The 16439-nt window shown below is 44.2% G+C and overlaps 1 protein-coding gene across 1 annotated transcript; it reads left to right on the top strand.

The window, feature by feature from the left end:
• The first annotated feature begins 267 nt into the window (after window positions 1-267).
• irs2b (insulin receptor substrate 2b) lies at window positions 268-15818 on the top strand. Its single transcript, XM_042495128.2, has 2 exons — window positions 268-3806; window positions 13395-15818. The coding sequence occupies exons 1-2, from the start codon at window positions 458-460 to the stop codon at window positions 13397-13399; spliced, it is 3354 nt and encodes a 1117-aa protein (XP_042351062.2). The 5' UTR covers window positions 268-457; the 3' UTR covers window positions 13400-15818.
• The last annotated feature ends 621 nt before the right edge of the window (window positions 15819-16439 follow it).

Genomic DNA, 16439 nt, shown 5'->3' with positions numbered 1-16439 from the left:
TAATGTTGGATCACAGGAGCAGAGCTGCTATAAATAAAGTCCTGACTGACTACGCTCAAATGAGTCGGAAGAGGGCAGAGTGATAGTAGGAGGGCTTTTTCCTTCTCTCTCTCTCTCTCCTTTGAACGGGGCCATCTCACTCCAGCATTCATCCGTTTCCACCAATAAGCCCAATGAGCTGAGCGCGCACCGCCCACTGTCGATGTGTGTATTTTTTCTCCTCCTTTCCTTTCTTTTTTTTCTCTACACCAGAGCTGGATGTGTAGATCGTCACATGTTGTTTCTCCTCCTCAGTCCGGACACTAGCAGACATGTGTTATTTATTGCTCAGCTGTGGGAGAAGACGCACGCACGCACAGCCGGCTCTGGAAATAGAGGATTAAAATAAAGCGCGTCGTTTCTTTAGCAACTCGAAGGGAAAGGGGAAGCATTGTGTCTGATAGCGAAGGACACGAGAATGGCGAGTCCGCCAAACACTGGAGACCAGCCGTTATTGCACAGCAATACCAACGTTAATAACAGTGTTAAGAAATGCGGATATCTGAAGAAGCAGAAACACGGACACAAGCGCTTTTTCGTTTTAAAAGAGCCGAGCGAAGGTTTCCCTGCGCGGCTGGAGTACTACGAGAGCGAGAAGAAATGGAAAAACAAATCGGCCGCGAAGAGAGTTATTCCTCTGGACTGCTGCCTCAATATTAACAAGAGAGCGGACGCAAAACACAAATATCTTATTGCTCTTTATACCAAGGACGAGTATTTTGCCGTGGCGGCAGAAAACGAGCAGGAACAGGAGAGCTGGTACCGGGTGCTGACGGATTTGATGGCAGAGGGGAAAGTGTACGACGGCTCGGCGTCCAACTCTGCGTCCTCGCTGGTTGGCTTCGACGAGGCGAGCTACGGTGTAATAACGCCGGTTTCCGCCGCCTACAAGGAGGTATGGCAAGTCAACCTGAAATCCAAAGGTCTGGGACAAAGCAGAAATTTGACCGGAGTGTACAGGCTCTGTCTCTCCAGCCGGAATATCAGCTTCGTGAAGCTGAACTCGGAGGTTGCCTCCGTCATTTTACAGCTGATGAACATCCGGAGGTGCGGCCATTCTGACAGCTTTTTCTTCATTGAGGTTGGTCGATCTGCAGCCACGGGTCCTGGGGAGTTCTGGATGCAGGCTGATGACTCTGTGGTGGCGCAAAACATCCACGAAACCATCCTGGAGGCGATGAAAGCCATGAAGGAGCTGTCGGAATTCAGACCGCGCAGCAAAAGCCAGTCATCTGGTACAAATCCCATCTCCGTGCCTACAAGGAGGCACCTGAACAATCTCCCCCCCAGTCAGACCGGGCTTCCCCGGCGGTCACGCACTGACAGCATGGCTATGACCTCTCCTGTGAGCAAATTTTCCTCCTGTCGAATACGCACAGCCAGCGAGGGTGATGGCACCATGGTACGCCCCATGTCAGTGACTGGCAGCCCCCTCAGCCCAGGGGTCCACAGGACCCTCCTGAGCAGATCTCACACTATTTCAATGCGACCTTGTCGGACATTTGAGTCTTCTTCCCTCCAGCACAGTAAGTCCATGTCTATGCCTCTGTCTCCTTCCCCACCCATATCCACCCCAAGCCTCGGGAATCTGTCCTCCTGCCCAGACAGCAGTGCTCCTCGCCCCTCCAGCTGCAGTGCCTCCTTCTCAGGCTCCCCTAGTGATGCTGGTTTTATATCATGTGAGGAGTACGGCTCCAGCCCTGCGGATGCACGAGACATGAGGCTGCCGCTCACCCTCCGTAGCAACACTCCTGAGTCTCTCAAAGCTGACACTCCCCCCTCCCGGGACGGCAGCGAGCTTGATGGCTACATGGTGATGGAGCGGCAGAATGGTTACCGTCGGTTACAAGAGCTGGACAAGGCTTATCGAAAGCGCACATACTCCCTCACCACCCCCCGCCAGCAGAGGGGTCCCCCCCAAGTATCTTCAGCCTCCCTGGATGAGTATACTCTTATGAGGGCCACCTACACCAGTGGAAGCCAGTCTACTCGCAGGTGTCACACCGCCTCCCCTAAAGGGACCTATCCTGAGGATTACCGGGATGTTCAGATCAGTAGCCTCCAAGGTGACAGTGGTTACATGCCCATGATGCCAGGTGTTGCACCCCAGACACCCGGGTCCAAGAATGACCTCTACATGCCCATGAGTCCCATGTGTGTTTCTGCTCCGAAGCAAATCATCAACCCCCGCTCACACTCTTCAGTAGGGCTAGCCCAGCACACAGAGTCCCCTGGGAGCGTTTCACTGGAGGACAGTGGCTATATGCGGATGTGGTGCGGCAACAAGATGTCAGTGGAAAGCACAGATGGAAAGCTCACTAATGGAGAGTACCTAAACATGTCTCCTGTTGACCCTCTAGTGTCTGTCACACCCCCGGACTACATCCTCAGTCCTCTAGGGGGAGATCCCCACCCCCAGCAACATCACAGACAGCCTTATTCCTACAGCTCTCTACCACGCTCACTTAAAAGCCAGTTGCAGCGCAACGGGTCCACAGACAAAGACCAGTATGTGGTGATGAGTTTACAGAGACAGCGGATAGAAGAGGAGTCAAACTGTTGTCCTGTCTCTCCAGGAGACTCTGTGACCAGCAGCTCTCCAGGGACACCAAGCACCCCTTCATCTGCCCCATCTCCTCTCAGAGTGGCTCGGGTCGATGGAGGTCTGGTACATCGGAGTAGGGTTTGTCGACCCACCCGCCTCGCTCTGGAATCCCTCAGAACATTACCGTGTATGAACGAACACCCACTTCCCTCAGAGCCACGCAGCCCTGGAGAGTACATCAACATAGACTTTGGTAGTGCTTCTCATGACCCGCTGGCATCCACAGTGTCAGAGAGCTCTGAGTCCTCTGTGAGTTTAATTTGTGCAGAAACAGGATCACTGCCACTCTCAGACTATGCTAATGTTGAGGTCAGCTCCTCAGGCCACCTTGGCACACACCAGTCCCCTGCAGGGTGCATAAAACACACGCCTGAAGTCTTAACTTGCCCTAGTCTGGTGAGCGCCCAGCAGAATATGCAGGGAGGCGAGAAGAGAGAAGAGATAAAAAGCACAGAGAGACAGGCAGAGGAGAGGGGGGTGGTTGACGAATATCCTCTCCAACAGCAGGTGAGCCTGGTCTGTCAGCCTACTGCAGTCAAGGATGACTACACTGAGATGACTTTCAGTCCTCCTACCCCTCTACCTGCTCTCTGCACCACTGATGCTGCTCCCCTCCCCACCAGCCCCACCGCCTGCGTCCAGAGACTCAGCCTTGACAGCAGCATTGTGGACGGAGTGCCCCCTGTGCCAGTGGACTCTTTTCTCCTGGGGGGTCCTTCGTTATCTGTCACCCTCTTGGATCCACACAGGGGGGCCAAAGTGATCCGGGCTGATCCTCAGGGGCGCCGGCGGCACAGTTCTGAAACCTTCTCCTCCACCACCACTGTCACACCAGTGTGCCCATCCTTTGCTCATGACACCAAACGGCACAGCTCTGCCTCTGTGGAAAATGTATCCCACACGGTTTGCAGCTCAGAGGGATCTGACGAGGACTACGGCAGCAACAGCCCCATGTGCAGGGAGATGTCAGCTGGGTATCAAAACGGACTTAACTACATTGCCTTAAACTTGATGGAGGGAAACCTCGGAGGGTGCCGGTTAGGAGGAGGTGACGGACTCCTGAGGTTCAAGACAGCCTGTGGCTGCAAGGGGGGCATGAATGGTTTTAACACAAGCCCCTACGCCAGCATGGGATTCAAGGAGACTGCTGCTGCTGTGAAAGGTGAGTGTTTTCATGTATGTCACACACTCATTCATTCAGTTGGTTTTCATTCATGAAGGGAGTGGTGTCAGGGCTTAGGAGTAGGATAGATATCTGCCTCAGGGCTGCTGTACACTCTGCAGAGATAGGCTGCTCGTTGCTTAGCAGCACTTCCGAGCTGATTTTCATTCCAAAGTTGAGAATAATGAGTAGAGAATCTGCTGAAAACAAACAATTGAGTGTGTGTCTTTAACACTGACTATGATTTAAACCCACTGTCTGTTCTTGTATTGCTGATGGACAGTGTTTGTTGATTTCCTGGAAAGCATTATTATAACCTTGTCCACATGAGCCTAAATATCACACTACTTAGTCATAGTTTATGTCTCTACTGTTCAAATTGGAAGTAAAGCCACGACCATAATCATTGTAAATAACAACCTATAGTGTTACATAATCAAATGTACCAACCTACTTCCGTTTTACATCAGCGATGGTCACATACCAACACATGTTCTGTGATAGAATGACAGCTCTTAGTCTGTAAGGGGCAGGCTAGGGGAGCCGAGGGAAGTTAAGTTGTTATGAACATTGCTGTTGGGTGTAGGCTGCAATGTTTAGATAGGATTAGTCACCTACTCGTCACACCCATGACACATCGACAAATCTCAAAGCTGCTCGATGCTGAGGAGGGCTGTTTGCTCTTTGATCTGCTTCAAGCTGCACAGAGATATTGGAGCAGAAGCACCGGAAAATGAGGGTGTTTCCTTCCAAATAAGAGCTTAGACATAAAAAGTAAAAGCAGTGATGTGTGGAAAAACAACAAAAATACATCCACATTCTCTGGAGCATGCTGCTTTTGCACTCTTTGGCTGCCAATCTCCTTAAACTGAGACACATTCAGTTTCAATTCAGGATTCACCCGACGTGCATAGTTGCTTTTGCAACCTTATTTTGAAATTGACTTGTTATATTTTATTCAAGCTTGCTTGATACTGCTGCTGTGTGTTTGTGTGAATGGTGTGCTCTGGTCTTCTCTCAGTGACGCAGTTTTATTCCACGTCAGTGTATCAAAAAACATTCAGTTGGATCCAGTGACGCATGAAGCACTACACATGATGCACACATGGTAGCAGCCAGAAAAGGCGAAAAAACACATCTTAATTTCCAATTTCATAACAGTTTACTTTAGCTATTATAAGGCTGGCATGTGTGTAAATAAGCCATGAAATCCTCATGACTAAGTATCTTTGTGGGAAGAAACCGTTACTATCGAAATATTACCTTTCACCTCATTTTGTTCATCAGAGGCTCTTCATGCATCTCTGAATGACAGGGCTTGTTTACAGGGATAGATGACCTGGCAGGGGCATGTCAGAAGTTGCTGTTATTCGAAAAGAAAAATACACAGTGTCGGGATCATTGTGAGTCAGGAGGCAGTGTTCCTGATGGTGAAATACAAGAGTTTAATTGCTGTTTGTGGTTTCACAACCAAGTTGTCTCTCATTGTCTCTGTCTCCGCTGGCTCTCATGCTGCGAGCGCAGCCAGCGTGAGGCTTGGTGCAAGTCATCGAGTTCCCCAGAAAAACAAGTGAGTCAGTTGTTTATCAATTGTCAGGTACTGGGTTTCAGGACTGGAATGCGGGCAGTGTGCAAAGGTTGCTGGGAGAGGTGAATGCTCACTTGTTTTTCTAACCTGGTAGGATGGACTCAGAGGGGGGTGGAGGATTCTCTTTTTTTTGAGCTTTTTTGAACTTCACAAACAAACTAATGAAACAGTTTTACACAGGAGGCAACACTGAGCCATACCTCCCACTTATTATCCAGTCACTTAATTTTGTCCCAGTTATTTTGTGTTTAAGAAGCCCAAATATTGAACTTTTGTTTCACAGTGTCCAACATTACGACAGCACGGAAGGAGGAAAGAGGGAGGTGAAAGGACAATGTTGAAGGATGGATGACTTGTTTTGTTTTTCACGGACAACAAAATAGACAATTGAGCTGTTGGGAGGTGGAGAGAATGAGGGGGAGGAATGGAGGAGTATGAAGGAAGAGAAGAAAAGAAATGCTGAAAGAGATAGAGATCAGTGTCGTTCCGGTAAGAGCTGGCCTTTGCTACTGTATCTTAGTTACATAAGCTCTCCCTAACAAACAAATATTTTTGTACATAATGACTCAGCTTTCTGATCAGGGATGTGACCACTGTGGCAGGACATCGTTGCTCTAGTCAAAACTAGGAATGCATCCATTGGATCAGAAGGATCATTTTCAGGCCCCATCAAGCATTTTTTTAATTGATTGGGGTCATTTATTGTGCGTACGCACCCCGCCCGATCCTAGGTTTACATCTGGCATCGCACAGGTGTTGTAAACTGACAGCACAATTTGCAGCAGATATTCAGGTTTTATTGTAATGCTGCTATTCCAACAAGTAGAAACTGATGTTTTCATGTTCAGCTCAAACTGCTATACTACTTAAAGTGGTATTGTAATTTTATTTTTTATTTATTTTTAAATTTTATTTTATTGTCAAGCACATGGATTGATTTGAATAACTTTTAAATCAAGCACTAGGTACTTGAAGTGTGTATTCTGCTGCTGTATTATTAAGTAAATACAAGTGTCAGATAAGAACTCAATATTAACTGACTCGGATCAGGATCGGGGGCAAGAAAACCTGATTGGGACATCCTTGATCAAAACACAGAAAACTCTTCTGTTGGTTGTGTGTGTGAGAGGAACAAGAGGACATGAGTGTTTACTACAAGATGACAGGCTTTTTACTGCAGTCTCATAGTTTATTCTATAGTTCTATAGTTTGCATTCCCTGTAGTACATCAATTTGACACGGGTGGATTAGGAACTCAAATCACCTGTCCTCAGTTGGCATCTGAGGTTGTCGGGAAGAGGGGGAGAGGGAGAGAGACTCCTCGCTGCTCTTAAGCACATTCTGTCTTCAGGAGGCTTTCATGTGGCTCAGTTGGGTCTGTTAGTTGAGAGGTTGTTGTTTGGGTTTTGGCCCCGACATGACGTGCAGGCAGAGGGGAGGTGATGGGCCAGAGGAGAGGGCTGTTTAGCTTTTAGTGCATGCCTTCTGGCCCTGTCGACAATGTCAGTTTCTTGACCTTTGAACTAGTGCTGTGTGTGTGAGAGACTGCAAGTGGGGGGAGGGTTAACACCATAGGGACATTTCCAGAAATCCACACACCTCTATTTCTGTGGCAAAAACAAAACAGGGAGTGTGCTATTTTTTCTTTTTACTAGGGATGTCCCAATCTAATTTTTTGCCCCTGATATGAGTCATTAGATATTGGGTGTCTGCCAATACCGATTCCCAATCCAATACTTGTATTAACTGGGTAATACAGATACACAATGCACACTTCAAGTACTTAAACGTTATTAAAATGAATCCAGTGTGTAGTTGACAGTTTAATAGCTCTGCAGTGCAACACAAGAGAAAGTATCTGCAATCACAGTTCCTTAAGGATTTTTTGTTTTATTTTCACAAAAATAACAAAGTAAACAAACTAAAATGTGTCTTCAGAAATTGCTCTCAAATCCATTTGTGTAGCTATTAATAAAAGTACGCAACACTATAAATGAATAATATAACCATAGTTCCACTTCAAAGTAGTGTTATTGCTTAGCTTTAACATTTCCGGCCAGTCACAGTTTCACTTATCACAGCATTATAGTAAAACTAGTTCGCTAAAAATGAACAGCAAATATTACTTCCAATTGAAGTGGAGTAGCAGCTTAAGTTGAACATGAAAAAATCAGTTTGTACATATTGGAGTAGCAGCATTACAATAAAACCTGAGTATCTGCCGCAAATGTTTACAACACCTGTGTAACAGCAGACATAAACAAAGGACAGGATAGTGAGCATGCTCAAAATAGCTGATCCCGATCAGTTAAAAAATGTGTTGACAGGGCCCGATAATGACCCGTCTGATCCAGTCGGGACATCCTGACTTTTTACTACCATTTTCTTTGGCTTTCTACATCCTTATCTCTCCCGCAACTTCTCTTTTTTCCATTAAAGCTGCTTTATCATCCTCTTGTCACCTCCTTTCCCCACCTCTGTCCTCATCTATCTCATGCGTCTCTCTCTGTCTAAAAGTGTGGGTGTAGACTGACTCACAATCTCCATGCTTTTCATTTGTGGGTCCAGACTGCCCCTTCACCACCAAAACACACACACACATTTCCACTTTGTCTGTGTGTCTTCCTCTCCTGTGTGCGTACATGTACGTGGCCATCAGCAGATGGTGGAGGGGTGGGGGGGGGTCAGGGGTTTTTTGCACCTGCCCTGCCAAGCAGTGCTCACTGGTTATCTGGCCCTTCAGAGGAGAGTGACAATACGCTAATGGCTGGCCACCATCTGCCACAACAACAACAGGGAGAAGGTGGGGGTGTGGCGAGGCAGTTTCAAGAAGCCATACACCAACCCAAAACCTTTCCCTCCCCCTCCTCCTCCTCTGCATTCTCCTCCCCCATTTCTCCCCTTCTTCTCTCCAGGCATTGGTTTCTGTTTTTATGAAATCATGTGACCCAAATCCCTCCCCCCTAAACACACACACACACCTTCCTTCTCCACACCGGTGTGTTTGAGCCCTGTGTTTTTCCTGTTGTAATTTGACCTCCGTGGACTGTCTCTGATTGGCTTTTCACACCAGAGGCCATAGAGGATTGTCTAACGATGCATTAAACAATTACGTAATCATATCTGATCAGAGCCACTAACAAGACTCTCACACATCCTGCTGCTTTGTTTATCTCACCCTGCCAACAGCAATAACTCACAACTAATAACCAACTGAAGGATTGATCTGAAACCGCAAGAGCTTCAATGATTAATGGATTAGTCGATTGATAGAAAGTTATCAGATTTATAATTTCATTTTTCAAGCAAACATTCAAACTTTTAGTGCCTCCAGATTAATAAATGTAAGGATAAATTGCTTGTTGGATTATATCATTGAACTTTTGGACTGTTTGTTTTTATAAAGCAAGACTTTTGATACTAAGTCCATAAAAATGGACTTTTATCGCTATTTTGTGGCATTCTATAGAAAAAAAAACATCTGCTGCCACTATTTAATTTGATCTATTTGGAGCTAGATTATCATTAGGAGTGATATTGGATTATATATATACGGTTTGTTTATTAAACCTCTCAGAGCGCAAAGCATACACTGAACACAGACGGAGCAGCAGAATGCCAGGTGCAAGTGAAACTTAACTGTTGATTGCGTTGGGTCTAAAAGTTTGCATTCACTCTCTCTGCAGCAGCCATCCATCGATCTGATCTGATCTCATCAGCCCTGACTGATCAATAATCCACCCTGCGACTCAAACTCGACAAACTACTGCTGAGGGGGGAAAAAAGCAAACTCATAATGAGTTTTACCTGTGCTGAGTTCACAGATCTAAAAATACATCTAGATTTAGAGAGGGGACACAGAATGATATAAAGGGAAATAATAAATAATCAGATTTAGAGTTGTAGCTGTCGAAATCTTTTGTTATGGTGTGTTCATGGTCTGATGGAAAAGTTTTGACATCTGAGAATCCGGAGCTGGCTGCTAAACAATAACCTCAACGCAAGAGGGAACTGAATTAAAATGTTTGTCTTCCTGGTTTGATATGTTTTGACAGCATAGATGATGAATGAAGAGTTTGTGCACATTTCATCATGAAATTGAATGAGCTCACTTATCCATTTCACTGCTTATGTTTGTATATAGTAGGTTTTCTTTTTGCAGCCAAAGAGTTTATTTTAAGCTAAGAAAATGTGACTCTGCCAACAATACCTCTACTTGATTATTTGATAACTTAATGTATTTTACAGTATTTGTATTGTGAGACTGTATTTACCTCACCTGTCCTGTACACTGCTCCCCCACAGACCCCCCCCACACACACACACACACACACACACACACACACACACACGCACGCACACACACACACACACACACACACACACACACAGACAGTGCTCCTGGCCGTCTGATACATAACTCTTTGAGTAAAGTAGGGCGGGATGTTCCAGTGCTAGATAAAAACAAAGTCAACCTACCGTATCCTCAATTTAGCTTGGAGGTAAGAAGGATTACATTCACTTCAGGATTAGACATTGTTGAGTAGCTTGTTTTGTCTAGAGGATGAGGAAGAGATAGAGCCATGTAGTACTTACACACGACACACACACACCAGGTAAGCTCAGTCTAGTGACCTCTGGCCGATTGGAAGTTTTTCATTCATAAATAGTCCAGCTCATCACTGGTCCCGGATGCAGTATTAATGGATCTCTATAGAGGCAAGGATCTGCTGTTTTTCTTTGACATGTGCGATAGTCAATTGAAAATCTTTGGGTTTCGACTTGTTGATCAGACTAAAGAAAACTTCTCATGAGTCAACTTTGGCCCTCTTTCTTTCAAAACATTGTTGACATTTTATCAACCAGAACGATTAATCAAGAAAAAATGACTAATTCTTCAGTTGCAGCCCTTGATGCTCAAAAGAATACTTAAAAATACTGCCAGTTCATCACCCAATGTTGCGTTATTTTATCAAGAAAAATGGTTTGTTTTGGCATGCCTTGAGGGTGAACGAATAACACAAATAAGGCAAACCTTCATAAATTGAAAGAAATGAGGATCATTTTTAAGAGAAGCAAATCTATATAAAAACATCTGTTTACAAACTGTCTCCACTTTCCAAAAACATGCATCTTCACCAAAAACATTACAATATAAAACAGTTCAACCTATGAGTAGCACTCCACCTTAGACTGTTTGCACTGACATGTCTTAAGTTGCGATATTTTAGCCAAAATGCATGTGAAATTCTACAATTCTACAATTTCATTTAGCAGACGCTTTTATCCAAAGCGACGTACAACACAAGCAAGAATTTAGACTTAAGGAAAAAACCCTTAGTAAGTGCAAAAAGTGCTGCATTTCACATGCATGTGAAATGCATGTGAAAGCATACGACAGAATAGGTAAGACTTTGATTATACTGCACTACTGAGTGTTTGTAAACTAATGCTGTGATGTAGTGTTGTTGCTTTTAAATGTGGACCCCATTTATTTAAATTCATGAAAAATGTTCCCCTTTTTTAAATTTTCTGCTCAATGTGGAAGCATGTAAGAAAAAAATAATTTCTTTACCAATTCAAAACAAACATACAAACAAAACAAACACTGTATGTAAACATACAGTGCATAATTGATAAACACATTTTCACTTATCTAGTAATGTATTCCTTTAAGCATTTTTTTGTGAAAAACCACACAGTCATTGCGAACAGATACATATATGGAATATATGAAATAATGAGTCAGTCAACAGTGGTTGTTGTTTTTGCATTGTTGGTTAAACAGAGGTGGCAGGAGGTCAGAGGTGAGGAGTCAGTCAGTGTTTGTCTGGCGGAGCGCTGCTGTAGATCAGGGAGGAGCCAGCGGGGCAGGAATGTAAACAGAGCAGATCTGAGCCTGCTTATGTGTAGGAGGAAACCTGCTCGTAACATCAGTTATGTTGTTTGCAGAGTTCCCAGCGAACCTGTTATATATATATATGTATATGTGTATATATATATATATTTTGACAGTTGATGATCCCCTCCTCAGAAGCACAGTTGGAAGAGTTCGCCTAAAAGCTCATTCATTTAGCTCTGTAACAACACACTCCAGCAAGCGATGCATCAACAGACATGGAGACGTGTTTACTCCGCTTCTGAAGCACCAGAGAGGACGCTGCTAATACATGCCTGTGTGTGTATGTGTGTGTCCTAGTCCTGAATGGAGCACGGCTAAATTTAGCTTGTGAGAACTAAATAAATAATGGACAGAGCTTGAGTGAGTGTGTGTGTGTATGTGTGTGTGGTGTGTGTGGTGTGTGTGGGGGGTGTGGGGTGTGTGTGTGTGTGTGTGTGGGGGGGGGTTGGGACAGGGGGCACAGGCATGGTTGTTGTGAGGGGTGTGTCTTAAAAAAAAGAGGAGGGGTTGGAGCCATTGGGTTCATTCCCCCGCTGTCCACCACTGTCCCCTTCTCTCAATAACACCCACTCCCCAAATCTCCCTGCCCACCCACACTTTTCTCCGATCAGCATGTGTTTGAATAGCAATGTGTGTCGAATCCCCGTATGCCACATTGTCCCATTGCGCCATTGTTCATACAGTAATAATAATGTTTTGGAGCGCTTGTGTACATGGCTACACCTGGTTGCTAATCTAAGCTGTTAAATGATTCAACTCCCCTTCCCGGCAGATCTCAGTCATTCTCACCCAAGTGTTTGCCTCTACAGGCCGCTGACTCGCCCAGCCCCTACAGAAACACACACACACACACACACACGGATTGTTATGGACCGTCGGTCCCATGACCTCACTGCATTCCCGTTCCTCTCTGTCAGGTTGATTCTGTTACTGTGGTTTTTCCACCACTTCCAACCCCACTGTTTCTATTTTCTTCTGTCTCTGGCACCCGTGGCAGCGCAGAGACAGAGCTCAGCCAACACAGGTGGCCTCAGGGGGGAAATCAATTATTTCATCTTTTAAATTAACTCCATGGTTCCATATTTTTATACCTTAGCATCTGTGGAAATTAGTCTCAATTCAATATTTTTGTTATGTGTCAAGTGTCTATAAATTCTGATTCTCCCCGACAGTGTGTATGTAGAGTCCAAAGCAAGAGAGAACAGACATGTATGTGTGTGTGTGTGTGTGTTTACGGTGGGAGTAGTTGAGGAGGGGGTAACAGTGAGGACTCTGAATGAAAGGTTTGTTTTGGAGAATGACGATCACATCCAGCTTTGTGAAAACAGCTCTTGTTCGTGGCCGGGAAAGAGGGAGAGGAGACAGCGAGTGAGGGAAGAAATGCGCCCGCCGAGAGGGGCTTTGTGTGTGTGTGTGTGTGTGTGTGTGTGTGTGTGTGTGTCAGCCAAGACTTCCGCTCCCATTTGATAGCTCTGCATGCAAATGAAACCTCACAAACAAGTACACCGGGGCAAGGGTCAGCACAGCTTTTCACTGGGAGAAAAGTGACACTGTGAAGACCCAGGGTTTTTTTTTATTTTTAGAGTATGTGAAAACTCACAGCTGTAGTGTGTGTGTGAACCTGGAGTTTATTTCACTTCAGAAGATATGCAATCAGGGATACCTGGGTGTGTGTTTGTCGGCGTGGGGGAGTGTTGTCGCTGTCTATTTTGCTGTCATTGGAGACTGCTCTGTGTCAGCTGCACAGTGCTAAATGCCACTCTGTTTTTCCCCTGCTATGAAAGCACCTGCCACTTCAGTGTCCACCAGCTGAGGAATATACACACACACACACACACACACACACACACACACACACACACACACACACAAAGGCAGGCCGCTTGAAGAGTACTCATTCCTTACTTGGTAACAGAGTGGGGGTATCCATTTGAACTCCGCCTCTGCCTCCATTGCTCCATCCTACGTGATAAATCACATATACTGTATATACACACACTCAAATTAAGTTTCTGAAGGCAGTATTGACCAAGAAATCTCATTCAGTTGGATTAAACTCTTGATCTCTAACCGGCTTGTGTTTTTTCTTGTTTTTCAGAATGACGGCTGATGGGACCCCCCTCTCCCCCCTCCTTTTCCTGTGAGCGTAGGATTTCACTGCAGCCGAGTGACGAGGTCGCCACAGCGACAGCTGGACCATGCGCTGCAGTCGATGTCCTTTGACCTCTTCGCCGCCTTCGAGGGTCACAGGGATGGCCATCGCCATGGCAACATGGACACTTGACCCTTGCCCCAAATCTTCCCTCCGCTTTTCTTGGCACCAAAACATTCAGGCGCCATCGCTGCTGCTGTACTAGATTACTTAAAAGAAATAACAAGAACTTAAATGGACTATTAACTCTTACTATAGATAAGTACTATTTATCTCTGTGCATAGGCCTGCAAAATTATTCTGCAGTATATTGTTATTTTACTTAATATTATTATTATTATTATTATTATTATTATAATTAATTGCCATTCATAAATTTTCAGCTTCTTTTGGATTCAGCCAATAGTTGCCGGATACCCTCACCTGAAAAACCTGTGAACCAAACCTGGAGAGCAAAGTGTGCACACACATACAAGCAAAAAAAAAAACCTTTCATGCATACAGATTACATATATTTATTTATTTATCATGTATGTATGCATTTAATGAAGCGTGTGTGTGAATTTGTATACAGATTGCACTGCAAAAGAGGTGGCATTTATGAACATATTTAAAAAAACAAAGTTAACATTTGCTCAAAAAAAACCCTACCTCAGCAAAACCCAGGTTGGTACCAATTCACACAGTACGAATATATATAAGATATTTATTTTCTGAGGTGAATGTTTTTTTAAAAATCACCAATCCAAAGCCTTACTCGAGCCGTCAGCCCCTGTCTGATGGACCCTTTTTAAGTTTGGACCTATTAACACGCAGTATATCAAAGATTTAGCCGATCATCTTGTAGACTGAATGTTCACCAGAGCCGATGAGAGACAGCCTCTCTGAGATTAAGTTCCTTTTATCCCCACTTTACATTTATGACAAGATTATGTATTAGAGATCCAGAGTAATATATTTATGAATATGCCTGAGATGGAGGATTCACACCCAGAGGACTTTAGAGGAGCGCCTGACTCTGCATGCAGGCGTCACACATCCACACAGCATGAACCAGGTCCAACTGGGCCTGACCACCAGATCTGTGGCCTGTCTGAGCCCAAGCCTCAGCACCTTTACACACTTAACCTACTCAGCCACTGTTCACCTGTGATCTCCTGCATACCCACACAGCCTGCAGGAAGTTATGACCTGCCAGGAAAAGGGGCATGAATGTTTGAAGTTATTTAAGTAACTGGACAGCACAGAATCTTACATGTTCTCACCCGATGCCTCATTGTGAAGCTCTGTGACCCCACACAGCGCAGAGCAATGTGGCAGTCTGACCGACGAGCCGCTCGATAGCTTGAATCCACTTTGAGCTAAGAAAGAGCCAGACAGGACACGCCGGAGTTAATGCATGGTCTTGCACTTACAAACTTTTCGAGATTGTAACACAAGACACGTTGAATGTAGTACATGGTGTGTTCCGAGCTCGGGAACACACAAGCCAACAAACAGCGACAGCAGCTGCAACAACAATGAAACATGCAGAGGTACTAACTCGAAACTACGACACAAGGCGAATACAAGAAACAAACCAGGGGAAGTATCTCTTTATTTATCTGAATTCACTGGTACTTAACCGTTGCCTATATACTGTAAATAGTGCGGTGTTACAGAGAATTAAAGCAAACGCTGACAAACTTTGACAAATGTTAAGTTAAATAACTTATGTTGTTTGTACTGTACATAATATGTGTTTGAGTGAACTTTCTGATACAACGAAAGCACTAATTAAGTTATATGCTAACCAGTATGGTTTTGCTTTGATTTTTTTTTAAACTGTCATGGTATAGTCTTGTGAAACAGATGCCACTATGAGGACATTTTCTAATGCTGTAATTCTGGGGAAAAAAGAAAGATTTTAAGAGAAATCATTAATACTTGACATAATGAATTCTTGTTATTTAGGTACAACACAAATGGCATATATGCAATATTTACACTTTTGAAAATTAGTTTACAAAGACGTACCAAATGTATAAATACTGTTAATAATGTTTGTTAAACCTTAAAAAAAATCAGATTTTTGCTGTTTGTACATTTTTTTTCCTCCAAATTTGAAATGAAAACTTTTTTTGTGTTTTGCTAATCGAGCCTCTTGGTGTTTTGAGCAGTGTTTTGCATTTGGATAATGTTTCAAGTTTTTATTCAGCATCTAAAGGTTACGATATGGGCTTATCTTTGCTGTGTCTTTCATTGTAAATATTTCATATCTTGCATATTGTGATGCTACTAAGAGATGATAATTTAAAACTTAGTTCATTGCTTTAGATTGTATTGATTCTTTATAGACACATGCAATAAATAATGATGTTATTTAAGAAAGCCGCTCACCTGTCTGTGTGTTTCTGCTCTCCTCCTCTTTCTCCACAGTGTCACTTCACAAACAGGCTTTTATCTCTCATTTGAATAGGCACGCTCGCCGGAGCAGATGTTTCAGTTCAGTTTCTTGCCTCTTTCATTAAGAAAACCCTCATTAGGAAAGAGAGGACATATCTTGATTCTCTTTCATTTCCCACGTCCCTCCTTGTTTTTAAATCCCTGCTCCCTATTGAGAAAGAGTGCATTAAGAATTGGGTGTAGGCCTAACCCTAGCGTTGCCTCCAGCATTAGCATTGTTATTGTTTTTCTGCACTTGGCTCCCTGTCCCCACCCCCAGCAATAGTAATTAGACCAGCATGTTGAAACAGCCCCTGAAACTGGGAGGGAATAAATAACACTGTGATAGGATTATGATTTTGCACCCTTAGCCATATGCTGTCAGATTATTCATTCTCACAGTCTTGCTAATTAAAATGGTAATGAATGCTAAGAAATGGGTCTAATTGTCTTCTATATGGCTATCTGTTTGGAATGGGAGGAGGGGGTTTAGGTGTGTGTGTATACGCTGGGTGAGAGAGACTTGACATGTTTGTACTCAAATCCTAAGTATGTGAGCAGTCAAAG

The sequence above is a fragment of the Plectropomus leopardus genome, chromosome 10, assembly GCF_026936395.1.
Source record: "Plectropomus leopardus strain MGB_pleo_1.0 chromosome 10, ASM2693639v1, whole genome shotgun sequence".
Lineage (NCBI taxonomy): Eukaryota > Metazoa > Chordata > Actinopteri > Perciformes > Serranidae > Plectropomus > Plectropomus leopardus.
The sequence above is the reverse complement of the archived record's forward strand: the minus strand, read 5'-3'. Positions and strand labels throughout refer to the sequence as shown.

Coding starts and splice junctions, on each gene's coding strand:
- irs2b (XM_042495128.2), top strand. CDS start 458: ATGGCGAGTCCGCCAAACACTGGAGACCAGCCGTTATTGCACAGCAAT.